At 34.2% G+C, this 26,418-nt stretch overlaps 3 protein-coding genes and 1 long non-coding RNA gene across 8 annotated transcripts; all 4 read right to left on the bottom strand.

Annotated features, from left to right (window-relative positions):
* Window positions 1-1,538: 1,538 nt before the first annotated feature.
* LOC148761543 (putative disease resistance protein At4g27220) lies at window positions 1,539-4,632 on the bottom strand. Its single transcript, XM_088808638.1, has 2 exons — window positions 4,462-4,632; window positions 1,539-2,231 (listed from the first exon to the last, which is right to left on the bottom strand). The coding sequence occupies exons 1-2, from the start codon at window positions 4,630-4,632 to the stop codon at window positions 1,539-1,541; spliced, it is 864 nt and encodes a 287-aa protein (XP_088664764.1).
* Window positions 3,520-9,158, bottom strand: LOC18593996 (putative disease resistance protein At4g27220). Of its 3 annotated transcripts, XR_016027337.1 has the most exons (6): window positions 6,145-9,158; window positions 5,974-6,019; window positions 5,400-5,453; window positions 4,731-4,876; window positions 4,364-4,632; window positions 3,520-4,257 (listed from the first exon to the last, which is right to left on the bottom strand). XR_016027337.1 is itself a non-coding variant. In XM_018125215.2 (2 exons), the coding sequence occupies exon 1, from the start codon at window positions 9,107-9,109 to the stop codon at window positions 6,167-6,169; it is 2,943 nt and encodes a 980-aa protein (XP_017980704.2). In that variant the 5' UTR covers window positions 9,110-9,158; the 3' UTR covers window positions 5,695-6,019; window positions 6,145-6,166. The 3 variants fall into 3 exon arrangements, 1 of the variants encoding a protein (XP_017980704.2); XR_016027338.1 differs by lacking the exons at window positions 4,364-4,632; window positions 4,731-4,876; XM_018125215.2 differs by lacking the exons at window positions 3,520-4,257; window positions 4,364-4,632; window positions 4,731-4,876; window positions 5,400-5,453 and having other exon boundaries at window positions 5,695-6,019.
* Window positions 9,159-16,614: 7,456 nt separating this feature from the next.
* On the bottom strand, window positions 16,615-20,286 carry LOC108662978 (uncharacterized). Of its 2 annotated transcripts, none has more exons than XR_016027536.1 (4): window positions 20,169-20,286; window positions 18,000-18,121; window positions 17,638-17,831; window positions 16,615-17,435 (listed from the first exon to the last, which is right to left on the bottom strand). It is a non-coding gene; the product is annotated as an uncharacterized LOC108662978 (long non-coding RNA). The 2 variants fall into 2 exon arrangements; XR_001928888.2 differs by having other exon boundaries at window positions 17,638-17,869.
* A 1,741-nt stretch (window positions 20,287-22,027) lies between these two features.
* Window positions 22,028-26,191, bottom strand: LOC18594000 (putative disease resistance protein At4g27220). Of its 2 annotated transcripts, XM_088808742.1 has the most exons (4): window positions 25,931-26,191; window positions 23,049-25,427; window positions 22,460-22,931; window positions 22,028-22,336 (listed from the first exon to the last, which is right to left on the bottom strand). In XM_088808742.1, the coding sequence occupies exons 2-3, from the start codon at window positions 25,411-25,413 to the stop codon at window positions 22,483-22,485; spliced, it is 2,814 nt and encodes a 937-aa protein (XP_088664868.1). In that variant the 5' UTR covers window positions 25,414-25,427; window positions 25,931-26,191; the 3' UTR covers window positions 22,028-22,336; window positions 22,460-22,482. The 2 variants fall into 2 exon arrangements, with proteins under 2 accessions (XP_088664868.1, XP_017980638.2); XM_018125149.2 differs by having other exon boundaries at window positions 22,460-25,427; window positions 25,931-26,190.
* Between the last annotated feature and the right edge of the window lie 227 nt (window positions 26,192-26,418).

Below are 26,418 nucleotides of genomic sequence, written 5' to 3' on the forward strand. Positions count from 1 at the left end.
GACCAATGAATCCATTACTCACCCAAATACGATACTTATAGGCCTTTTTCTTTAAGTATGATTGATGTTTGATGGCTCATCAAGATCTTTTCTATGTGCTGCAAACCCTTCCTCCTGGGAATTCTTTTTATTTTCAAGCAAGTCAAGTGACTTTGCTCCCTGTAAGTCTCCATTGGGAGATTTTTATTGCAATAAAATCTCAGCCTTTCAAAAAAAAATACGATACTTATTAGGCCTTTTTCTTTGAGCAGCAAACAGGCCCAAGTCATGCACGTCAGGGAAGCAACCTTCGAAAACTTCCAGCTTGTCCAATGTCTTCACCTCTTCCACTCTTAATAATGTTGGACGCATCGTCAAGTGTTGAAGACGATGCAGTTTTAACAATATTTCGTCGGGCATCTGTATGAACCCCATGTTAAATTCGAGATTGAGATATCTAAGATTCGTCAACATTTTCAAACCTTGAGGGATTTTCTTGATCTTTGTTTCTCTAAGATCCAATTTCTTCAGAGCTTGAAGCTTTGATAGAGATGGTACATTCTTTAATTCGTAGCATTGACAAAGCAACAATGCTGTGAGATTCTCTAATTTGGAGATAGAATTGGGCAAATTTTGAATAGAATTTGAAGAAAGATCAAGAATCTTAAGATTAGGCATGTGTTCAAAGAAAGATTCTGAAATTTCTGTCAAGGAATTGTTTGAGAGCAACAAATTCGTGAGCTTCCAACATATCGGAGATTGTATATTTTGAAGAATTTTTTATATGGTATTAATCATCAAGGAAACCTTCTCAATATCTTCACCCCATTCTTTCATATCAGGTAGCTCTTCCAATTGTTCATCGGCTTTTACATAAAATCCTTTTCTTGTGATATGTAAAGCCATATCTCTCACAACATCATGCATCTTTATGTGTGTACCCTTTGTAAGCCTTTCTAACAAACAGTTTTCTTCAAGCTTCCGTAAAATAGAATGACCGCTACCCTGCATTGCTTGTCTAGTCTCCATTTCATCTACAAGTCCTTGTTCCATCCAATATTCAACTATCTCTTCTTTTTCAATTTCATAATCTTCAGGATATAATGCACAAGATAGAAAGCAATCCTGGTCTTTTTGTTCCAAACGATCATAGCTGAATTTTAAACACGCAAACACCTTATCTTCCATATCCTTGATGTTTCTTATATAACCTCTCAGTTCATTCAAAGTATTTTGCCACACAAGAGGATCAGATATTCCCCTCATACAACCAGCTACCGTGACAATTGCAAGAGGGAGACCATCACATTCGCGGACAACGAGTTTCATAATCGATTCTAAAGTTTGATTAGACAACATGTCTTGTCCGACTAATTTGTTCAAGAATAATTTCATGGACTCATCCGTAGAAAGACAGGACACTTGGACTTTCTTACAAGCCATTGACCGAACAACCTCTTCTGAGTGTGTTGTCAATACTAACTTGCATCCATTATCTCTAGTTGGCTCAAGGATTCCAACATCCTCGAGAGAGAAGCTGCTCCATACATCATCCAATATTAGCACATAGCTGCCTTGTTCTCCAACATTTCAGATAACAATGCTGCACGTATGGTAGTATCCTCATCATCTGACAAGTTTTTCTTCAATTGACTTGCAATTTTGTTTTGTAGCCTTCGAACATCAAAGTCTTGGGTTACAGTTACGCAAATCAATTTGCCAAACTTAGTTTCTTTCAACAACCTATTATGAACATGCTTCATTATGGTTGTTTTCCCGATTCCTCCCATCCCACAGACTCCAATCATTCTAACTTCATCCCCCATCAAATACTTATAAATTTCCTCTGTTGCATGAGTTTCACCTGCTAATTCTGGTGTTGGTAGTTTAACAGCTATGGTAGAGGGGTCATTAACCAAAAGGCTCCTAGAGAAATGACATTCAGCAGATACTTCCTTCAATGCTTGAGTCGTTTCATCAACAAGCTTCCCTAAGCAAGATCGAAAGAGATATTTCCCTTTACTGACTTTATCTTCAACACGTTGAGCTTGATCAAGCTTCTCCTCAACTTTCTTGAACCAACTTTCAACTTCCTGCTTTGGCTTTTTCCCAAAACGATGCTCGTCTTGCAATTGTTGATGAATATCTGCCTTGCGGTCATGCAAATCTGCTTGAGCATGTTTGAAACCATCCACGTATTCACTGAATTTTCTGTGGTATTTTAGATACTTTGTAGCTGGTTGACCAATGAACTTAATAACCTCAATGATTGGTCCAATCAAGTCCAATCAAGTCATGGTTGACCAGCAAACGTCCTTGCTAAAAGAGATTCATATGAAGAAAGAAAGCAATATTTTTAAGGTTAGAGTTCATATTCAATCACAATTGCTCATTACTTCACTACATTCTTGTTATATATAAAGAAATTTCCTGACAAGGAATCAACTAAGCAGGGTACTCACAGTTTATGAGAATCAAAAGAAGAAGAAAAGAGCTTGTTACAGCAGGCTGATACTTCCTGAATGATGTTGGCCAGACCAGAGACAAAAAAGGGTAGTGAATTGAAGAAAGGCTGAGATCAGAACCAGAAATTAATGTTCCTTGGCAAAAGTGATGGAAAAAAGAAGAAATAAAAAGGTAGGAGGGGGAGCCAATGAAACTGTTCTGGAAATAGCAGAGAAATAATGAAGCCTTTTTCTGATTTTATCTTTCTTTAGTCACTTTCTTGGCAGATGCAGGGTCGCATATAAAATGAATGAAATATAGCCATCAATTTTGACTCTGTATGGTGTATTTATTTTTGCTAATTAATGTCTATTATTTGCTTTACTTGCTAAAGGTATTACAAAGTAAAATTATGATTTGTTAATATTGAACAAGTAAATAAAATATCTTAAAGAATTAGTAGCTGATCGTTAATGAATGTTGGAATGAGTAGCTTAAGAGGTTTACATAAGCATTTTCTTGTTATCAAGAGCAGGATGATGATACTAATAATGATGAATAAAAACAAATTGATTATGCTGATAATGATGATTATAAGAGCAGTATATGTCTACTACTTTGTCAGTTTTTGTTCAATTCATATCTGCATTATTGTGAAACGCAAGACAAAAAGCAATAATAGAGGAGAGTAAGACAAATGGCCCCTTATCCACTCCTACCTTGTGATGATTCAGACCAAATTCAGACAGTTTCAAAGTAGACAGTGTCACAGAAATCAAGTCGTAGCAAAGCTGTAAGACATCCATCTGAAAGTCTCACTAGTAATTGAAAAAATATAAGATCAGAGAAAATGCAAAGAAAGGAAGAAGCAGGTACCTAATAAGATCACCATTTTCACTTTTTACAATCATTATGGAAGACAAAGAAAGCCTCCAGCCCGGTTGAGACTTGTTGAGCCTGGACAGCCACAGTTTTGTCAGCAGAGAAATGGATTTATATGGCGTATGTATGACTAAATTGTGACAGTGTAATAAACTTCTTATTTGGTTTTAAAGCAGTGCAGGGGCAACTAGGCAACTATAATATACCATAAATTGAATGTAACTGAAACCTTGTACAATGGAAGAAGAAAGGTAAAGAACAAGCACTGATATGATCATGAACAACATGCATCAATCCAAAAAATTATACAACAACATATAACTCTACTTTTAAGCTAAAGTAAAGTCCAACAACAAATTATACAACAACAGAAAGGTAAAGTCCGTGACCCTTTTGAGGGTGCAAAGAGATCTTAACAAGAACTAACTGAAAAAATAAAATGAAAACTGAGAGGATCTGCTTCTATGATGTATTTGTTCTTCCATTTGACAATTGAAGAACAAATCTACACATTTATACACTCGAAACTAAGTCATACGATTCAAGATTTTCCTTTCTACAAAGACTAGAGTACTCCCGAGGAACATCAAATGTCAATTCAAAGGAGACTAAACTGCTTGTATGAGTATCTGTTCTTTTCTAGCTTAAAGTTTAGCCAAAATTGTACTACAGAAGGATCATCTCTTTACTTCTTTTCCTTCTGCAAACTGGTAAGTTACTGAAGGATAAAGAAACAACCAAATAATAAGTACTGTGGAAAGCTATGAACACCAACAACTAAGAATCATTTGCTTGTTGCTAGACCAGTTCATGCATCTCCAATGTCAGAGCTGCTACAGGCTTAATTAGGAAAGACAAAGTTCCCAAAATGTCCATCCAAACTCATCTGCTGGGCCTAGAATTCCTGAGGGGAGAGGATCTTTGATGCATCAGACACAGCAGACAAACTCCCTGAAATGGACCAGACATTAAGACTGTCAAGAAAAGGACTAAATAAATTGAAAATCACAGGATCAAGCAAATCCTGAATGTTTACTACATATATATACACACATACATATAAATGGCTCAGATTTTGTTCGCTGCAGCAAACAACGAAAACAAGAGATGGGAAGATCTCTAGAAGAGAAAAGGAATAAAAGGGCTTGCTCCTACTGGCAGAACATCGTTCTCATGATCCACAAAGACTAGTTTCCAGCCTATTCTCCCTTGGTGTTCCAGCTGCCCCTTTATGCCAAACCTACGAGCCGTATCTTTTTTGAGCTCATCATAACCTGAGTAACGGGTTACATCTATTGATCTCTTAGCAGCTCCACGTTTGTGCATCTTGAAAAGGTAAATATATAAATTAGAACCCTTGACCACTGAAATGAAATGAAAAAGGATTTGCTGTGTGTGCATGAGGGGTGAGTGCGCACACTTACTTTTGTGGATTAGGATTGAAAGAGGTAGAGAGTCTAACTCAAAGGGATTGTTGTCTAGATTTCCTGGAGAGGAGGAGGTGATGGTTTTCTGTTGTCAAGCTCGAGTAGGGGATGATACAGAGGAATCCACTTTAGCTTTGACAAACCTATGTGAATGTGTTAGAGAGAATCACAAACCATTACTCCAATTTCACTAAAAAAGCTCTTCAATTCTGATATATTAGCTAATGCCAATTTCATTAGTTTGGGGAGAGTAAATTTAATGGCATTTTGTCACAATACATAACAGTAATCTCTTCCATGTAGTGCAGAACCCACTAAGCTGAGAATAAGTTCCACAATCCCATAGAACAACCAGGCAAGACTTAAAAAACGTTTCAAAAAAAAAAAAAAAAAAAAAACAACTTAGAACAGGACAATGCATCCAAGAAAAAAGGATCACATCTCTGATTCTTAGTTCTAGCTAAAATATGGTATTTTCTTTTTCATGAAATAGGAAACTATTTAAACAAGATAAAAGAATCTCAAATATGCAAATACAAGAAGAAAGGAACTCTATGTTACGAGTCTTAACTCTAAGTTGAACAAATAAAAATTCATGTGTTACAGAGTAGCAAAATCAGTTTGAAAAGTGGAGACAGACTATTGCATGTTTCAAGGAAGGAATACCATTTATGCTTCTCACATTGTGGCAGAAATTGAATATTTATACTACACATACCCCTGCACACATATAGAACGAAAGAGTCACCAGAAGGGAAAAAAAAAACTAAATGAAGGTTTATGATTAAATTATGAAGAAAAGAAAGATTATAAACAATACTTAGGGTTTTGGTGTGGCATTTCATCCAGCAACTTTTTCTCTACATCAGAAACATTGCCATAAATTATGTGCATGGCTTCTACATTCCTAATCACTCGAGCAGCTGTCCATGGGTGAGTCGATACAAGAGCAAAACAAGGATAATAAAAACGTTCTAGTGTTGATAGACATGTATTAATCACTGAATAATGTAGTTCACAACCTTACTTCAAATTAAATCATACAATAAAGCTTAGTCTCTTGTTTTGATGGTAGAAAACCAACACCCTTTTTTTGAGAGTGTGAAATAGAGCTTATCAATCACAATTTGGAAGAGTTCAACTAAGAAACACTAATTGGTGAAGAAGAAAGGGATGAATTGAATCTAGAATTACAAAGCATAAAACATCAGAAATCAAGATGTTTGAATTGCGGTTTTACTTCAGCATTTGGGCCTGATTGGAACCTTCTTTCCCATTGTGTGCACCTAGCGAAAGAGTGAAACAAAATAAGAGTAGTTATATTAGTATATGTTACAAACACAGAAACTGAAATGAAAAGAAAATAATATGAAACTAGATTTTGCATTTGTATGATAAAAAAAGGACTCACATTATGCTTTTAAAGCAGTTCATCAATTAGCTTGCTTCCATCCAGGAATGCTGACATCCCAGAACTTGAGCAAAGGTAGAAGGACATTCTTAGCGTTGGGATGGTCCCACTCCACTGATTCCCACCATTCCTTTGGATATACAAGAACTTCTTCAAGAGAAGGAGGAGAAGATGGTTGACTATTGTCAAGCTCAAGCAGGGGAAGATACAGAGGGATCCGTTTTAGCTTTGGGCAATTCAATATCTTAATCTGTTGGAGAGAATCACAAATCATTACTTCATTTGTTCTGCAAATGCTCTTCAATTCTGGCAGATCACTCAATTTCAATATCTTTAATTTGGGAAGAGTAAACATGACATTGTTATCTGTACTCATTCCTTCTTTCTCCGATGCCATTATTTCCTCCATTTCTTCACAGTTCTCAACATGAATCTCTTCCAAGTTGTGGAGATTCCGGAGAACCCACTTTGCTGAAAACAAATTCTTTAATTTTGCACACTCTGATACAAAAATTACTTTAAGATTGGAAAAGGTGCCAGGCTCTGGTGGTATTGACTCCCCAACAATGATTTTCAAATTCCACAAATATGCTAGTGAGAGAATCTCAATCGTCTGGAGTGATGCACATCGTGAGGAAAATATGGACTCCAACCCATTGCAATCATCAATTGTACATTTCTTCAAATCAGTTACACCTTCTGATCCAACAATATCGCTAAAACTTGCTCCGTTGCGTTCACATGCTGTTAGATGTAGTCCTTGAATATCAGATGGAAGTATAATTGAATTTTCAATTTTCATATTGGAACCGCTAATCGTAACAGATTTACTACCAAAATCAATATCCGTCAAGTTGTGCCGCCCCACAAAAATATTGTAATAGTTAGGCCTTTTTCTTTGACCAGCATACACGCTCAGGTCATGCATGTCATTGAAGCAAACTTCTAAAACCTCCAACTTGTTCAATGTCTTCATCTCTTCTGCTCTTGATGTTGCTGGGGATATGATCAAGTGTTGAAGATCATACAGTTTTGAGAATATTCCATCGGGGATCTCTTTTAAACTTGTGGTCCATCCAAGATTGAGATATCTAAGATTTATCAACATTTCCAAACCTTGAGGGATTTTCTGGATCCTTGTGCCTAAAAGATTCAATTTCTTCAAAGCTTGAAGCTTTGATAGAGATGGCACATTCTCTAATTCTATGCAATAACGAAGCAACAATGTTGTGAGCTTCTTTAAATTGGAGATAGAATTAGGCAACTCCCGAATAGGATTCCAAGTAAGATCAAGAATCTTAAGATTAGGCATGTATTCAAAAAAAGATACTGGAATTTCTTCCAAGGAATTGTTTATGAGCAACAAAGTTGTGAGTTTTTGACATTTTGGAGACAGCATATTTTGAGGGATTTTTGATATGGAACTCAGCATCAAGGAAACCTTTTCGACATCTTCACCCCATTCAGGTAAATGTTCCAATTGCTTACCGGATTTTACATAAAATCTTTTTCTTGTGATATGTAAAGCCATATCTCTCACAACATCATGCATCTTTATGCTTGTACCCTCATCCTCCCTTTCCAACAAACAATTTTCTTCAAGCTTCTGTAAAATAGAATGACCATTATTCTGCATTTCTTGTCTAGTTTCCATTTCATCTATAAGTCCTGCTTCCATCCAACGTTCAACTATTTCCTTTTTATCGATCACATAATCTTCAGGAAATAATGCACCCCATAAAAAACAATCTTGATCTTTTTGTTTCATACGATCGTAGCTGAATCTTAAACATCTAAACACCTTTTCTTCCATCTCATCGATGTTTCTTATGTAACCTCTCAATTCATTCAAAGCATTTCTCCACACTAGGGGATCAGATATTCCCCTCATACAACCAGCTATTGTGACAATTGCAAGTGGGAGACCACCACATTCGCAGACAACATCCTTCATAATCGACTCTAAATTTGGATTGGGCAACATGTCTTGTCCGACTTTGCTTAAGAATAATTGCATCGCCTCATCCGTTAAAAGATAGGGCACTTGGACTTTCTTACAATCCATTTCTCGAACAACCTTTGCGGAGCGTGTTGTCAACACTAACTTGCATCCATTATCTGTTGTTGGCTCAAGGATTCCAACATCCTCAAAAGAGAAGCTGCTCCATACATCATCTAATATTAGCAAAAAGGTCCCTTGTTTCCTCAACATTTCTAATAGCTCTCCAGCCCTAATAGTTGTATTTTTATCATCCGACAAGGTTTTTTCTAATTGGCTTGCAATGTCATTTTGTAGCCGTCGAACATCAAAGTCTTGGGATACAGTTGCCCAAATCAATTTCTTAAACTTATCTTCTTTCAACAACCTATTATGGACATGCTTCATTATGGTTGTTTTACCGATTCCTCCCATCCCACTCACTCCAATCATTCTAACTTCATCCCCCATCAAATACTTACGAATTTCCTCTCCCACATTAGTTTCACCTGTTATTTCTGGTGTTGCTAGTTCAGCAGCTATGGTCGAGGAGTCGTTAACCACCAAGCTCCCGGAGAACTGACCTTTATCATATACTGTCTTCATTGCTTGAGTCGTTTCATCAAGAAGCTTCCCTAAGCAAGAACGAAAGAGGTATGTCCCTTCACTGACTTTGTCTTCAACACGTTGAGCATGATCAAGCTTCTCCTCTACTTTGTTGAACCAACTTTCAACTTCCAGCTTTGGCTTTTTCCCAGGACGATGCTCGTCTTGCAATTGTTGATGAATATCCATCTTGCGGTTATTTAAATCTGCTTGAGCTTGTTTGAAATCATCCACATATTCACTGAATTTTCTGTGGTATCTGAGATACTTTCTGGCTGATTGACCAATGGGATCAATGATTTGTCCAATCAAGTCCATATTATAGCTTGTCCCTGCACCAAATTGTGGTATTGATTCGTTGAAGAATGGATGCAGAGACATATCACGTTTATGAAGTAAAGGAAAATAAGGTAGTATACCCTAAATTTATTTTAATAATTTTACTTAGAAAAATCAAATTATGCAGTACCAATGTAAAGAAAAAAGTTAAAATTTTTAGCTTATTAACCCATTTGATATAAAATCCTCAGCCCTTAAAAGACATTCACGATCATGAGCTATGTGTGAAAAGTGCAATAACAGAAGGAAACACAGAATTATTCTACAATCTACACCACAATCAAATGCAAAACAATTAAAAGGGAAAAATAAACTTCACCAGTATTAAGATGGTAAGCAAATATTCTTGCAATTTGTGTGAATAAAAATAAAGGGAGATTAAGAAAGTAGCTGACCTCGCAGACAGATAGTTATTGGAATAGTAGAAGTTGGGGAGAAGAAAGGTCCAGAAAGTAATACAACCAGTAAACTTGCTTGCTATTGTCAGCACACTAGCACTCTGCTAAAAGAAATTTACGTGGAGAAAGAAAGCAATATTTTTAAGGTTAGAGTTCATATTTCGAGACCATTGCTAATTGCTTCACTACAGTCTTGTTATGTATAAGAAATTGCTTGACAAGGGATCAAGTAAATAAAATTACTCACTGTTCAGGAGAATGAAAGGAAGAAAAGAGCTTAAGAGCTTGTTAGAGCAGGCTGATACTTCCTGAAAGATCGATGTTGGCTAGACCAGAGAAAGAAAACAAAGGGCAGTGAATTGGAGAAAAGCTGAGAACAGAAGCAGCACTTAATGCTCCTTGCTAAATTATATGCTCCCTGCAAAAGTGATGGAAAAACGAAGAAATTAAAAGGTAGGAGGGGGAGTCAATGAAATTGTTTAGGAAATAGCAGAGAAATAATGCAATGGTCTTTGGCTGATTCCATCGTTCTTCGGACACTATGATAGGTAGTTGATTTTGCTCAAGTCAGTGTTTAGTATTTTCTTGGTTATTAGATTGTTAGCTTTATTGGGTTATTTTATTGCGGTGTTGGCAAACGATTCCTTTTTTTTAAAATAGACAGTTTTAAAGTAACACTGCCACAAAAAATAAAGCCATTGCAGAGTTGAAGACACCCATCTGAAAGTCCTCACCAATCATTGAAATATATTCAAGAGTAGAGAAAATGGGATAATGCTTCAGATTAATGAAAATATGTAGGAAAAATGCCTATAACCTTTAAGAAATGTTGTTGAAGAATGAATCCTGTGGACGGTGGTGATTTACTACCAAATGACTCGAGTTTAAATCTTACTAAAACTGTATCCCCGTGATCTTAGCAAAGGCATACTGGAGAAGAGAAAAGATTGAACTTGAACTATGGTTGCCTGATGAATCCTGTTTCAGTTTGTATTCTGTCTTGTGAGTGTGAGACTGATGGTTAAGTGTAGGCAGACTTAATGGCAGAAATGATGTGATTTTGTATGCCTAAGCCATTGCCATGTATAAATATAAAAAAATGAATACAGAAAGTATGATGTTTTAGCTTTTAACAGAATCATGGCTTGTTGCTCTTCCCTGTTTTTTCTGGTTCACTAAGCTGAGACTTTCATCTAACCGCGTCTGTGCACAGCTTTGTCACAGACCCCTGATGTGAAAAACATCTACTCCTTAGGCAAGGGGCCACTACTCTTCTGCTTTTTCTTTTGCATAAAAAAGAAGCCCTATGAATTGGACCCTAGTCATGATTTATTTTTTATTTCGAAGAGAAAATAGGAAAGGGATTTGTTACCTTTTTTTTAAAGGATTTTTAATATTTCTATTATTTATTTTTTAATTAAATATAAAAGTAAATAGTAAAATTTTTGAAAAATTATATTTAGAATATTTAATTTTTAAAGTGACAATGTATATGATCTTTTGTGTATATAAAATAAGATAATAAAAATTAATATTATAATTTAATTATTTATCTATTTCAAATCAATTTTGATTTATCTTTTACATTATATTATTTTATTGGTTATGTCTACTCATTCCTTTCTGTGATGTGTAGACACCTAATTTATATTTTATGTTTATTTTTATTTCTTTCTCTTCATTAGGCTATATTATGTCCAATTTTCTTTCAACCTCCTTTCGGCTTTCAAAGGAAGTCGGAAATGCTTTTAAGTAGGCTTTGCAAATCCTTAAAACCCAAAGGTCATTTTCGTTTATTTTTCAAAAAAAATAATTATAAAAATTAAAAAAATTGAATTGTTGTCACATCAGGTATCACAAATTACTTTTTTTTTTATTTAAATATGCTATAGTTGTATTGGCATTTGAGTAGATACTACCACACAAAACAGTTAATAATTCATTTAGATTGGAACAAATATCAATAAGAATCATAAATTAATTTAAGGTAACACAACATTGAAATCATAGAATATAATGAATGCCATATTTACAATTGCATGGAAAATATTTTATTAATATCAAAATAAGTACAAAGAGATCAAGATACATTATCGTTGGGTCATACAAACAGTCCTAAATAATTCATTATAGATATATTTTTATTGGTGAGACAGTCTAACAATCCATCGACTACTTAAGTTTGTTTGAATTCATCCACGTATTGACTGAATTTTTTTTGGTATTTTAGATACTTTTTTACTGGTTGACCAATGAACTTAATAACCTCAATGATTGTTCCAATCAAGTCCATATTAGCTTGCCCCTACACCAACTTGTGGTATTGATTCATTGAAGATTGGATGCGGGGGCATACTAAGTTTATGAGGCAAAGGAATTAAAAAGGAAAATTGATTGAAGATATTATAAAGTAGTAGACAAAAATTGTATAAATAATTTTAGTTAAGAAAATCAAATTACGCAGTGCCAATGTAAACATAATATAAATATTTGAGCTTATAAACCCATTTGATATGAAATCCTCAACCCTAAAAAGACGTTGACAATCATGAGCTATGTGTGAAACAGAATGATTCAACAATCTACTGCTTAGGAAAAACAAAGAAATTAAAAGGTAGGAGGGGGAGCCAATGAAACTGCTTAGGAAGTAGCAGAGAAATAATGCAATGGCCTTTGGCTGATTCCGTCTTTCTCTAGACACTATGATTGCAAGTTGATTTTACTCGAGTCATTGTTTAGTATTTTCTGGGTTATTAGATTGTTAGCTTGACTAGGTTATTTTATTGTAGGATCGGCAAGCATTTTTCTTATTAAAAATGTTTTCATATTTTACCTACTTCACCATGTTGATTTTGTTTAATCAGAAACTTGATCTATTAATTGCAGTCTTGCTGACAAATTACAGAGTAATTAATCCAAGAAAACTCCCTTTTGATATGTATATATCAATGAATATATATTAGAAGACAAAATATAGCTCATTGTTTTGCTTTTATAAAATATTGTTATGATTAGAAAAGTTAAGTAAGAATTTGGATGGTAGTCTGGATTTTGGAGAAATTAAAGCTGCAAAAACTTTAGAAAATGATATATGATCATCTTTGCCTTCTGAATTAATGACTATGATTGCAACTCAATTTTATTCAAGTCATTGTTTAATATTTTCTTGGTTATTAAACTTTTTAACTAAATTGGGTTATTTTATTCTAGTGTCCGCAAACATTTTTTTTTTACCCACTTGACCATGTTGGTTTAGTTTAAACAGAATCTTGATCTATTAGTTGCAGCCTTGCTGACTAATTATAGAATAATTAAGCCAAGAAGTCTTGTTTCGTTTTCCTTCACCAATATCTTACTTTTCCCAAGGAAAAAAAAAACAAGGAGCCTTTTCCAAGTGATGATTCAGACCAAATACAGACGGTTTCAAAGTAGACAGTGCCACAGAAATCAAGTCATAGCAAAGTTGAAGACACCCATCTGAAAGTACTGACTAGTAATTGAAAAAATATAAGGTCGGAGAAAATGCAAAGAAAGAAAGAAGCAGGCACCTAATAAGATCACCATTTTCAGTTTTTACAATCATTATGGAAGACAAAGAAAGCTTCTAGCCCTGTTGAGACTTGATGAGCCTAGACAGCTATAGCTTTTCAGCAGAGAAATGGTTTTGTATGGTGTATGCATGACTGAATTGCGACAGTGTAATCAACTTCTTGTTTGGTTTTAAAGCAGGGCAGGGGCAACTAGGGAACTACAATATATCATAAATTGCATCTAACTGAAACCTTGTAAAATGGAAGGAGAAAGGTAAAGAATAGGCACTGATATGATCATGAACAACATGCATCAATCCAAAAAATTATACAACATAAAACATACTTTCAAGCTATAAGTCCATGACCTTTTGAGCGTGCAAAGAGATCTTAACAATAACTAACTGAAAAAATAAAATGAAAACTGAGAGGATCTGCTTACACTTACTGTAAGGTAATCATACAGCCAAAGCAAATTACACTGCAAAAACCTAACATTATGAAGTAAGAAGTTCCGTGATGAATCTTCTGTTCTGATTCAAAAAGTTTTTAAATTTTGAAATGGTGAGTACAACTCAGCGAATCCAACTTCACAACATTGAAATTGAAAGCATATTTTCTTCCATTTGACAATTGAGGAACAAATCTACACATTTATACATTCGAAACTAAGCCATAAAATTCCTGATTTTCCTTTCTACAAAGACTAGGGAACAATCAAATGTCAATTCAAAGGAGACTAAACTGCTTCTACGATGAATCTGTTCTTTTCTAGCATAAAGTGTTACGCCCCAAACCCAAGGTTTAGGACATAATAGATGCCACGTACATATGAGACAAATCCCATAAGCATGTATGGCAACAATATCACCATAATCTTTTCAAAATTTACATCTTACAAAACCTCAAGTCTCAAAATATAATATTAAAATACAGTCTTTCAAAAGATACAAAATTTTGATCTAGCTAACATTTGCTTAATAAGCTAAAAAGTTATTACTCACATCAAAGTTTATAATTATTCAAGGGCATACGCTAATCTTGCTAACCAAAACTCTCACCAAGCACGTCTAACCCCCAAACATGCAAAGATGTTAAAATCTATAAAATGATGAGAATTAATAGAATGAGTACAACCACTCAGTAAGTAATTGACATCCCTTCAATCAGGTTAAGTATGTTCAAAACATTTAGGCTAAAATTACTAATACATATGTAGGTATCAAAACAAAATTGTGGGTAATTTCATGCAAAACATATATTACAAAATTTCATTTTTAAATTACAAAAGCAAATATAATTTCGCTTCAGATAACATATCTAACACAAATTTGAAGCTTTCATATAATAAAACAAAACACAATTTCACACTAATTTCAGATTTTTATTGGTCTCCTGTAACATGGTATGGCCATACTGAATCCCTATGGCATAAGTCATAATCATAATAGAAACTACAATTAACCCCAGTGGCATAGGTCATAATCATATGAAAACCATAATTAACCCTAATGGAATGGGTCATAAGTATATCAAAAGCAATCATTGACTGCTCTAAATAGATATCACAAATACTACTATTTTGTAACTGGTGGTGCAGTTGGAAGATCGATCTCTAATTACAAAATATATGTCGACATGGCCAACATTTAACCTTCATTGGCAGGATCATAACATAGTCATACTAAGAGACAAAACAGAAACATATATTTTTAGATTACCCAAATTTCATAAAATAATGTATGCACTTTCTCAAAACATATCTCATGCACATAAAAAACATAATCATTTTAAACTGTATATTCACAGATATAGTCATATATGCATGCATTAATAAAAATCACGTTCTAGAACAAAATCGAAATCATATTCCAAAAATCAATATAGAGATCATATTTACTTACATATATTATTAAGCTCACCGATTTAACACATCATAGGACAAAATATCATATACACGTATAAAAATCACATTGAGGCAAATTCTTTTAAGGTGCGAAAACACCAAAGGGATAGCAATATCTTACCTGATTCGTTAAAACAAAATCAAAAGACCAAGAGTTAGAATTCTCTCGAAGTCTATTAATTCAAAATACTCAAAATTAGAAACCCACATTGCTAACTTATCAAAATGAACCATGATTCTATACTGATCATTCTAAGGTATTTAGGGTGTAGCATCTCTTTCGCTAACCGAAAATCAATTTTAATTTCTTTAATAATTTATAAATATATAAAACATTCAAAACTTAGAAACTCATAGATTATAGTACAAAATTAGTCACAATATGAGGTTGCGGGGAAATACTTTAAATACAAATCAAAATTTAGTTTTTGAAAACTTCTAATAAAATTTTCAAAATATGCCAATTCAAAAATAATTTGTCAAATAGATATTTATTTATTCAAAAATTCACTAATATTTAAATAGCTTAAATTTTTGAGATTTCTAGCAAAATAGGCTGAATATGGGTCAAGAATAATTTTAAAAATGAATTTTCATAACTTTTGAAATTACAAATTTTTATGATCGTTTAGCTTATTTCAAGCACTTATAGTTTACAATCTAAGTTGAAACCAGAGGTGTAATAAGCATTACATTGAACCTTAAATAACATATTTGAAAACCCAAATCCATTTCAGAATAAAGATTATCAAAAACACAATTTTCAGAAGCAAGAAGTTACACTATCACTGAAATACACAATTTCCATATTTTACTTGAGTCATTGTTTACTATTTTCTGGGTTATTAAATTGTTAGCTTTATTGGGTTATTTTATTGTAGCGTCGGCAAATATTCTTCTTATTAAAAATGTTTTTATAGTTTTCCTACTTCACCATGTTGGTTTTGTTTAATCAGAAACTTGATCCATTAGTTGCAATCTCGTTGACTAATTACAGAATAATTAATCCCAGAAATATCCCTTTTCATATGTATATATCAATGAATATCTATTAGAAGACAAAATATAACTCATTGTTTTGCTTTTTTAAAATATTGTTATGATTAGAAAAGCCAAATAATAATTTGGAGAAATTAAAGCGGCAAAAACTTTAGAAAATGATGTATGATCATGTCTACCTTTTGGATGAGTATGATTTTGCAAGTCAATTTTATTCAAGTCATCATTTAATATTTTCTTGGTTATTAAACATTTTAGCTAAATTGGGTTATTTTATTCTAGTGTGGGCAAACATTTTTTTTTTTACTAAAAATGGTTTCATATATTTCCCACTTGACCATGTTGGTTTAGTTTAATCAGAATCTTGATCTATTAGTTGCAGTCTTGCTGACTAATTCCTGAATAATTAAACCAAGAGGTCTTGTTTCGTTTTCCTTCACCAATATCTTACTTTTCTCAAGGAGGAAAAGCGAAGAGCCTTTTCCATGTGATGATTCAGACCAAATACAGACGGTTTCAAAGTAGACATGCCACATGCAGAAATCAAGTCATAACAAAGCTGAAGACACCCATATGAACGTCCTCACTAGTAGTTGAAAAATATAACATTAGAGAAAATGCGAAGATAGAAGAAGCAGTACTTGCACTCGAACATTTGACTCATTGATTAATGTATGATCCCTTTACCTAGAGAGTCAGATTCGAATCCCTTTCCTTCAATTAAAAAAAAAAAACAAGTATCTAGTCAGATTTTCAATTTTTACAATCATTGTGGAAGACAAAGAAAGCTTCTAGCCCTGTTGAGACTTGATGAGCCTAGACAGCTATAGCTTTTCAGCAGAGAAATGGTTTTGTATGGTGTAATGTATTAGTAAATTGTGACAGTGCAATACATATTTTGTTTAGTTTTAAAGCAGGGCAGGGGCAACCTGGCAACTACAATATAGCATAAATTGAATCTAACTTAAAACCTTGTAAAATGGAAGAAAGGTAAAGATTAAGCACTGATAAGATCTGATCAACGTGCATCAAACCAAAAATTGTACAATAAATATCAATTTCATAACAGAATGAACCTATTAACGAGTTTAAAGCATTTATCCGAACTGGATTCTTGAATAAGCTGAATTGTCCCTTCCAATGGAGTGGAGAGAGGCAGGCTTCATTTATTTGGCGATCGTTTCCTTTTCTTCTGCTTCTATGATGTATCTGTTCTTTTCTAGCATAAAGTTCAGCCAAAATTGTAAGTGAACGGCTATCTTGCTGCAAAAGGATCATCTCTTGACTTTTTGTCCTTCTTCAATCTGATAAGTTACTGAAGGAAAACGAAGCAACCAAATATACTTCGTTTGGAAAGCTATGAGCACCAACAACTAAGAATCATTTGCTTGTTGCTAGGCTAGTTTATGCGTTCCCATTGTCGAGAGCTGCTACAGGATTGATTAAGAGTTCGCAGAATCTCCAAACTCATCTGATGGACCTGGAGTTTCTAAGGGGAGAGGATCTTGATGCATCGGACTCTGCAGACAAACTCCCTGAAATGGACCAGACGTTAAAACTGTCAAGAGAAGGACTAACTAAATTGAAAATCACGGGACCTGGCAAATCCCCAATGTTACAAAAATTTAATATATATCATGGATTTGGTCCTATGGCTCAGATCTTGTTCACTGAGGCAAAAAATGAAAATAAGAGATGGGATGAGCTCTAGATGGGAAAAGGAATGAAAGGGCTTACTCCCATGGGTCATCTCCTACTGGCAGAACATCATTCTCATGATCCGCATAGACTAGTTACCAGCCTACTCTCCCTCGGTCTTCGAGCTGCCCCTTTATGCCAAACCTACGAGCCAGATCTTGTTTGAGGTCATCATAACAACCTGAGTAACGGATTACATCTATTGATGTCCCTACAGCTCCACGTTTGTCCACCTTGAAAAGGTAAGTACGTAAAATGGAACCCTTGACCACTGAGATGAAAAGAAAAAGGATTTACCGTGTGTGCATGAGTGGTGAGTGCGCACACTTACTTTTGTGGATTAGGATCAATAGAGGTAGAGAGACTGACTCAATGTGATTGTTAACTTTAGGACAACATACCTGTTCATCTGTGGATTTCCTGATGCCCACCATTCTTTTGAATCCACGTAGATTTCCTGGAGAGGAGTAGGAGTTGATGGTTTTCTCTTGGCAAGCTCGAGCAGGGAAAGATATGAGGAATCCTATATGAATGTGTTGGAGAGAATTACAAACCATTACTCCATTTTTACTAAAAATGCTCTTCAATTTGATATATTAGCTAATGCCAATTTCCTTAGTTTGGCAGAGTAAATTTGATGGTATTTTGTCACAACATATAACAGTAATCTCTTCCATGTAGTGCAGAACCCACTTAGCTGAGAATAAGTTCCACAATCCCATAGAATAATAAGGCAAGACTTAAAAAAAGTTTCAAAGTAAAAAATAAAAAATAAAAAACAACTTAGAACAGGACAATGCAACCAAGAAAAAAGGATCACATCTCTAATTCTTAGTCTCTGAACAAGGATAATAAAAACGTTCTAGTGTTGATAGACATGTATTAATCACTGAATAAACTAGTTCACAACCTTACTTCAAATCCAATCATACAACAAAACTTAGTCTCTGGTTTTGATGGTAGAAAACCAACACACTTTTTTTGAGAGTCTGGAATAGAGCTTAACAATCACAATTTGGAAGAGTTCAACAAACAAACACTAATTGGTGAAGAAGAAAGGGATGAATTGAATCTAGATTTACAATGCACAGAACAACAGAAATCAAGATGTTTGAATTGCGATTTTACTTCAGTATTTGGGCTAGAAAGTAATATAACCAGCAACATTCCTTGCCACTGTCCCCAAACTAGCTCTATGCCTAGAGAGATTTACACGAAGAAAGAAAGCAATATTTTTAAGGTTAGACTTCTTTTCATCACAATTGCAAAATAATTGCTTCAATTATTTTGTGGAATTATAACATATTATGAAAGGAAGAAGAGATTGAGAATTGTAAAGTATTCAATTCTATTAGGAATGAAGAAGAATATTTTCAATGAAAATTACTGTAAATGCAATCAGAATTTTTATATTACTATAAAAATATAATTAACAATATGTTTTCGTCAATCAAAAGTTTTACTAACATATATTGTAAATAAAGATAAATGATAAATTAAAAACTTGTTCTTGCCTAATGTATTGGGAATTGTAAATTTCACTATGAGTTTAATATGTAACAATAATAAAAAAAATTTCTGATAAAACTTGATATTTACGAAATGAATTTTTTGTAATGTTTTGCAATTGATTCTTTCATATATTTTTATCTACATATATATTGCTGAAAACCTATAATTTCCTGATCTTAATTTTTAATTAGATAAATTAGATAGATAAAAGTATACATTAGAAAATCTTATAATGTCACAATTCAAATTCTTAATTTTTTAAAACTGAAACAATTTTAAATAAAACCTTTCATCCATTTTTTTTTGAGAAAAATTAATGGACTCAAAAGTGTACTTCTATACATTTTAAAGCCTCTTTTTAACATTTTCTTCTTAATTTCCCTTTTATTACTGGTTGATCTTAAAGAAAAATAAGAAGAGAAGGAAAGAGGGAAAGAAACAAATATACAAGGAAGGGGGAAAAGAAAAGAAAAAAAAAACTAGGAGCAACCTAAAACAATATTGTTTTAAATTTTTTTTTTGTTAAGCTATCGTTTTATAGTTAATTTTCCAAATGGACTTGGATTTAAGATTTTGGAATAAAAATTTAATTTGAATTTCATTGTTGTGAAATAGAATTTTTTTTATGAAAATGATATAATTTTTTAGAGTTTTCTTTGTAATTTACCATTTCAATATTTGTTTGATTTACTCTAAGCAATTCAGGAACATCAGTTGGTTTTGTCCTCAATTACATGTTGTACAATAAATGAACCCAATGTCCCTGTGTCTCGGTTGCAAGGCATAGAACTTCACTTGGAAGGTTTAGACCTTAGATTATGCATTACAAAATCAATCATAGCATGGCATCTTAAAAGATGATGACAACATTAAAACTTTTTCGGAATAATGAAAATACTGTGCGTGATTTAGAAAATCAGCCTTGAGATCAATTATCATATATGCCACTTACAAAGCAATGAATGATTTTCTAAGCTGCTAAGTTACTTGACAAAGCAATGAATTCTCTTGCTAAAAATTAAACAAGCATGTGGCAATAGGAAATATTGAAAACTTACCTGCCTTGAATTTCTTGTGTTCTTTGAATGACCAAAGAAGCTAGGAAAGAAGAAACAATGAATTTTCAGCTCTTTTCACCACAGATTTTATGAAAACTCAGAGGATATGGCAGTGGCTATAGGGAAGAAGTAATTAGAAATATCAGAATCAACCAAAATATGTTCAATGTATATCTCATGTGGCAAAGCTTGTTGGAGACATGATCCTCAGCGGGAAAAGAAAGGTTTAATTAGTTCAAGTAAAGGTGATGCTGAAGGCTACTTCTCCATTACAAGAAATGTATCAGATGCTAATCATCCGTAACAAGAAAAGTTGCATCCAAGTAAAAGTTTATGCCTTAATTAGACAGAGAGCTCTATGTTCCTTGAGCTTCTCTTGATTCATTGAAAGCAATGATTTCATTCAAAATTTTTATATGCATGTCCAAACTTATACCTTTATGCAATAAGTAACCCTCTCCAATAACTTCTAATATTACATATTCTTTGTAAATCTCAAATCTTGTATAATTGTCTATACTTGGAAATTTTGATACAAGCTCTAATTAAGGTTTGAACCTGACACTTAAAATGTTGTAAGACTTTCTTCTCATTGTTGAGACAATACTTCATTGGCTTTTCTCATCTTTTTATCAATGAGACAAGTTAATTCTTGGTAGGAAATACTATAAAATATGTACTTTCTAATTATAGGTCAATTACATTAAACTACAATCGTTTTCAAGATCAAGTAACAGATAAGTTTTAGCAAATATTCGATTGTAGCTGCATAATCAATCGGAACCAACATAGTTTGGTTTCGATAGGTTGATTATTTGAGTTTGAGTATAAGGGATGGTTTTGAAGGTTTATGTTTTCAAATTGTTCAATTGATTATCAAGATCAGAATTTTCTCACCGAACCGAAAAATTGAATCACTATTTTTTCTAAATTAAGTAAACATATAATTATATATACGTAACATTATGATGAGTGTGAAATTACTATAATAACCCTTTATTTATTCCTCAATTTCTCTGAATTCTGTGGAACATTAAGGCCTAAACACCCTTTTATAATTTCTCCTCTGCTCTCCTAGTCTCCCCTAACTCTCCCGAGCCACGATCCCCCCCACACCCCCCGACTAGTATAATTTTTTAATTCAAAACAATACTGATCCAATCTAGTAGGAGAATCAAAGTAAAGATTTGAGGTGTTGAAGCTTTTGATTTTCCATTGAAATTTTGGTGAAAGCGTATGGATGACCACTCAAATGTTCTCTATGTGTTATAGTAATCGCGTGTCAATTGGACAAGTGCTACAAAAAATGGAACAATTCTCAAGACTGGAGATATTGTCTGGGTTAGTGGGAAAGGAAGACAAAAGGTGAGCTATGGATTCAATCAAATCCTGGAGTCCAGTAAAAGGTCCTCTGTATTGTGGTCTAGCCTTCTCACCTTTAGATTTTCTTTGTCTACATTGGGGAAATAAACACTACAAGGGAAAGTTTGCCATTGAACCCATTCGGTATCTGTAGGGTAAATTAGCAAGGAATTTTATGGATCAGTTTGGTTAAACCAGTTGCACTTGTATCATTGGAAGCCAAAGGGAGATAATTGTGAGGTGAAAGGAAAAGGGATGAATAGTTGCAAGTTTCCATGCCATTGATGTTTGGGCTGGTTCTGTTGTTCTTGTTTGATGCTACTGCTAACCATTCCTTGTTCCTCTTCTGATGCTATTATTTCCTCCATTTGGTCACAACCCCAAACAATGATTTGTTCCAAATTGCCCAGATCTTGCATCTAATCTGACATTTCTCTACTCCAGAAACATTGCTATAAATCACTCATGGGTGAGTCGATACAAAAGCAAAATAATAGTAATAATAACAACCTTGTAATTTTGATAGACATGCATTAAACACTGAATAAAGTAGTTCGCAACCTTACTTCAAATCATACAACAAAGCTTAGTCTCTTGCTTTGATAGTAGAAAAACCAACAACCTTTTTTTTGAGAGTGTGAAGTTGAGCTTAACAATCACAATTTGGAAGAGTTCAAGAAACAAACAGAAAAAAGGGTTGAATTGATTCTAGAAATACAAAGTATAGAACATCAAAAGGCAAAATGTTTGAATTGCAATTTTACTTCAGCATTTGGGCCTGCAACCTCCTTTCCCATTGCATGTGTCTAGCGAGACAAAGAAACCGAATAAGTCTGGTAATCTTTGTATTCGTTATAAGCACAGAAAATGAAATGAAAAGAAAATAAGATGAAACTAGATTTTCAATTTTATGAGGAAAAAGGACTCACGTTATGCTTTTAATGACAGTTCTTCAAACAGCTTGCTTCCATTGATTGTTGCGGTTATCCCAGAACTTGAGCAAAGGTTGAAGAACTTTCTTAGCATTAGGATGATCCCACTCCACTGATTCCCAGCATTCCTTTGGATGTATACAGATTTCTTTGAGAGAAGCAGGAGGAGATGGTTGACTATTGTCAAGCTCAAGCAGAGGAAGATACAGAGGGATCCTCTTTAGCTTTGGACAACCCCATATCTCAATTCGTTGGAGAGAATCACAAACCATTACTTGGTTTGTTTTACAAATACTTTTCAATTCTGGCAGACGATACAATGTCAATTTCCTTAATTTGGGAAGAGTAAACATAACATTGTTATTGGTACTCATTCCTTCTTTCTCTGATGCTATTATTTCCTCCATTCGTTTGCAAACCCTAACCTCAATCTCTTCCAAGTTTTGGAGATCTTGGAGAACCCACTTTGCTGGCAATAAATTCTTTAATTTTCCACATATAGATAAATAAATTACTTTAAGAGAGGAAAAAGTACCAGGCGTTGGTGGTATTGACTCTCCGACTATGAATTTCAAATTCCACAAACCTGTTAGTCGAAGAACCTCAAGTGTATGGAGTGATGCACACCATGAGGAAAAAATGAACTCCAATTCATGGCAACTTTGAATTGTACATTCCTTCAAGTCAGTTACATTTATTAATCCAAAAATATTGTTTAAACATGATCTCCCGCCTTGGAACTCAAATAGTTGTAGTTGCCGAATATCAGATGGAAGTATAATTGGATCTTCAGTATTCATATTAAAACCCACAAATGTAACCATTTTACTATAATCTCTGTCAAAAGAGAGAGACCTATATTTGTTATAGAACCACTGATCAATCAATTTGTGACTCACCCAAATCTGGTGCTTGTTAGGCCTTTTTCTTTGACCAGCATACATGCTCAAGTCATGCACATTAGTGAAGCAACCCTCAAAAAGTTCCAGCTTGTTCAATGTCTTCATCTCTTCCACTCTTGATGATGCTGGATGTACCATCAAGTGTTGAAGATGATACAACTTTGACAATATTCCATCTGGGATCTCTTCTAACTCAAAGGTAAATCCAAGATTGAGATATCTAAGATTTACTAGCATTTCCAAACCTTGAGGGAATTTGTTGATGCTGGTTCTTTCAAGATTCAACTTCTTCAAAGCTCGAATCTTTGATAGAGATGGCAAATTCTCTAATTTGTAGCATTCGCGAAGCAATAATGCTGTGAGATTCTCTAAATTGGAGATAGAATCGGGCAAATTCCCAATCAAATTCAAAGAAAGATCAAGGATCTTAAGATTAAGCATGTGTTCAAAGAAAGATTCTGGAATTTCTTCGAAACAATTGTTTGAGAGTAACAAAGTTGTAAGCTTTTGACATTTGGGAGATTGCATATTTTGGGGAATTTTTGATATAGAATTCCTCATCAAGGAAACCTTTTCAAGGTCTTCACTCCATTCTTCTTTATCAGGAAGCTCTTCCAATTGCATACCAGCTTTGACTAAAAATCTTTCTCTGGTGATATGCAATGCCATATCTCTAACAACATCATGCATCTTTACGTGTGTACCCTCCCTAACCCTTTCTAACATACAATTTTCTTCGAGCTTCTGTAAAATAGAATTACCGCTACCCTGCATTCCTTGTCTAGTTCCCATTTCATCAACAAGTCCTTGTTCCATCCAATATTCAACTATCTCCTCTTTTTTTATTTCATAATCTTCAGGATATAATGCACAACATAGAAAACAATCTTGGTCTTTTTGTTCCAGACGATCATAGCTGAACTTTAAACATCCAAACACCTTATCTTCCATATCCTGGATGTTTCTAATGTAACCTCTTAATTCATTCAAAGCATTTTGCCACACAAGAGGATCAGATATTCCCCTCATACAACCAGCTATTGTGACAATTGCAAGAGGAAGTCCATCACATTCCTCCACAACAAGTTTCATAATTGATTCTAAAGTTAGATTAAGCAACATGTCTTGTCCGACTTTGCTTAAGAACAATTGCATTGCCTCGTCCATAGAAAGACAGGACACTTGGACTTTCTTACAACCCATTGACCGAACAACCTCTTCTGAACGTGTTGTCAACACTAACTTGCATCCATTATCTGTTGTTGGCTCAAGGATTCCAACATCCTCAAGAGAGAAGCTGCTCCATACATCATCCAAAATTAGCACATAGCTCCCCTGTTTCCTCAACATTTCTGATAGCTTTGCGGCCCTTACAATTGTATTCTCATGATCCGGTAAGTTTTCCTTCAACTGGCTTGCAATGTCCTTTTGTAGCCTTCGAACATCAAAGTCTTGGGATACAGTTGTCCAAATCAGTTTATTAAACTTAGCTTCTTTCAACAACCTATTGTGGACATCCTTCATAATGGTTGTTTTACCGATTCCTCCCATCCCACACACTCCAATCATTCTAACTCCATCCCCCATCAAGTATTCGTAAATTTTTGCTGTTATAGCAGTCGTGCCTGCTAACTCCGGTGTTGGTAGTTTAACCCTTATGGTTGAAGGATCATCAACCACCAAGCCATTAGAGAAATGACCTTGACCATATACTTCCTTTATTGTTTGAGTGGTTTCATCAACAAGCTTCCCTAAGCAAGAACGAAAGAGATAGTTCCCTTTTCTGACTTTATCTTCAACATGTTGAGCATGACCAAGCTTCTCCCCCGCTTTCTTGAGCCAACTTTCAACTTCCTGCTTTGGCTTTTTCCCAAAACAATGCTCGTCTTGCAATTGTTGGTGAATATCCCCCTTGCGATCATGCAAATCTGCTTGAGCTTGTTTGAAATCATCCTGGTATTCACTAAATTTTCTGTGGTATTTTAGATACTTTCTAGCTGGTTGACCAATGAACTTAATAACCTCAATGATTGGTCCAATCAAGTCCATATTATAGCTTGTCCCTGCACCAAATTGTGGTATTGATTCGTTGAAGAATGGATGCAGAGGCATATCAAGTTTATGAAATAAAGGAATTAAAAAGGAAATCGATTGAAGATATATGAAGTAGTAGATAGAAATTTAATAAATAATTTAACCAGGAAAATCAAATTCTCAGTATCATTGTAAACAAAAAATAAATTTTGAGCTTAGCCACTCATTTATATGAAATCCTCAGCCCTAAACCTGGTAAGCTAAGCTTAGTTCAAGTGGTTGTGATCTGTTAGGTTCGACTAAGGATTTTAGATTTGAGACTAGTGTTGTTTTTTCCCTTTTTCTTTTTTAAAAGAAAACAGACATAATGATCATGAGCTATGCGTCAAAAGTGCAAGAACATAAGGAAAGACAATATTATTCGACAATCTACGCCATAATGAAAAGCAAACGAATTAAAGGACTAAAAAAAGAAGGTAAAACATGCTAGCAATTTATGGGAATAAAAGATAATCGGAGGTTAAGAACGAACCTTTCCTGACTGACAGATAGCTATCGGAAGATATGACTAGAACAGTAGAAGATGCAGAGAACAAAGGCAGTGAATTGAAGACAGGCTGAGAACAGAACCAGCAATCAATGTTCCTTGCTAATTTTTATGCTCTCTGCAAAAGTGCTGGAAAAAGGAAGAAATTAAAAGTTAGGAGGGCGAGTCAATGAAACTGTTCAGGAAATAGCAAAGATATACAGCAGCCTTTGTCTGAACTCCACTTTTTCTTTGGACATTTTCTTGGCAAATACAAGGTCTGACTTTGTCTGATTGCCTGTTTCACATTGATGAAATTTCTTCTAATAATCCGGCCAAGTAATGTCTCACGTCGGCTATTCTTTTTTTCCTGAAATGTGAGCTGTTTGATTCAAAGACAAAACATAGTTCATTGTTTTGCTCTTTTAAAATATTGTTATGATTAGAAAAGCCAAATAACAATTTGGATGGTGGTCTTGATTTTTTATGACAAT

The sequence above is a fragment of the Theobroma cacao genome, chromosome 7, assembly GCF_053813885.1.
Source record: "Theobroma cacao isolate CCN51 chromosome 7, ASM5381388v1, whole genome shotgun sequence".
NCBI classification, from domain to species: Eukaryota; Viridiplantae; Streptophyta; class Magnoliopsida; order Malvales; family Malvaceae; genus Theobroma; species Theobroma cacao.

Bases quoted from the DNA above. Each gene is read 5' to 3' on its own strand.
- LOC18594000 (XM_018125149.2), bottom strand. From the start codon at position 25,413: ATGGACTTGATTGGACCAATCATTGAGGTTATTAAGTTCATTGGTCAA.
- LOC18593996 (XM_018125215.2), bottom strand. From the start codon at position 9,109: ATGTCTCTGCATCCATTCTTCAACGAATCAATACCACAATTTGGTGCA.
- LOC148761543 (XM_088808638.1), bottom strand. From the start codon at position 4,632: ATGCACAAACGTGGAGCTGCTAAGAGATCAATAGATGTAACCCGTTAC. The intron at 2,232-4,461 runs GTAGGAGCAAGC...GAGGTTATTAAG, and splicing joins ATGAGAACGATGTTCTGCCA to TTCATTGGTCAACCAGCTAC.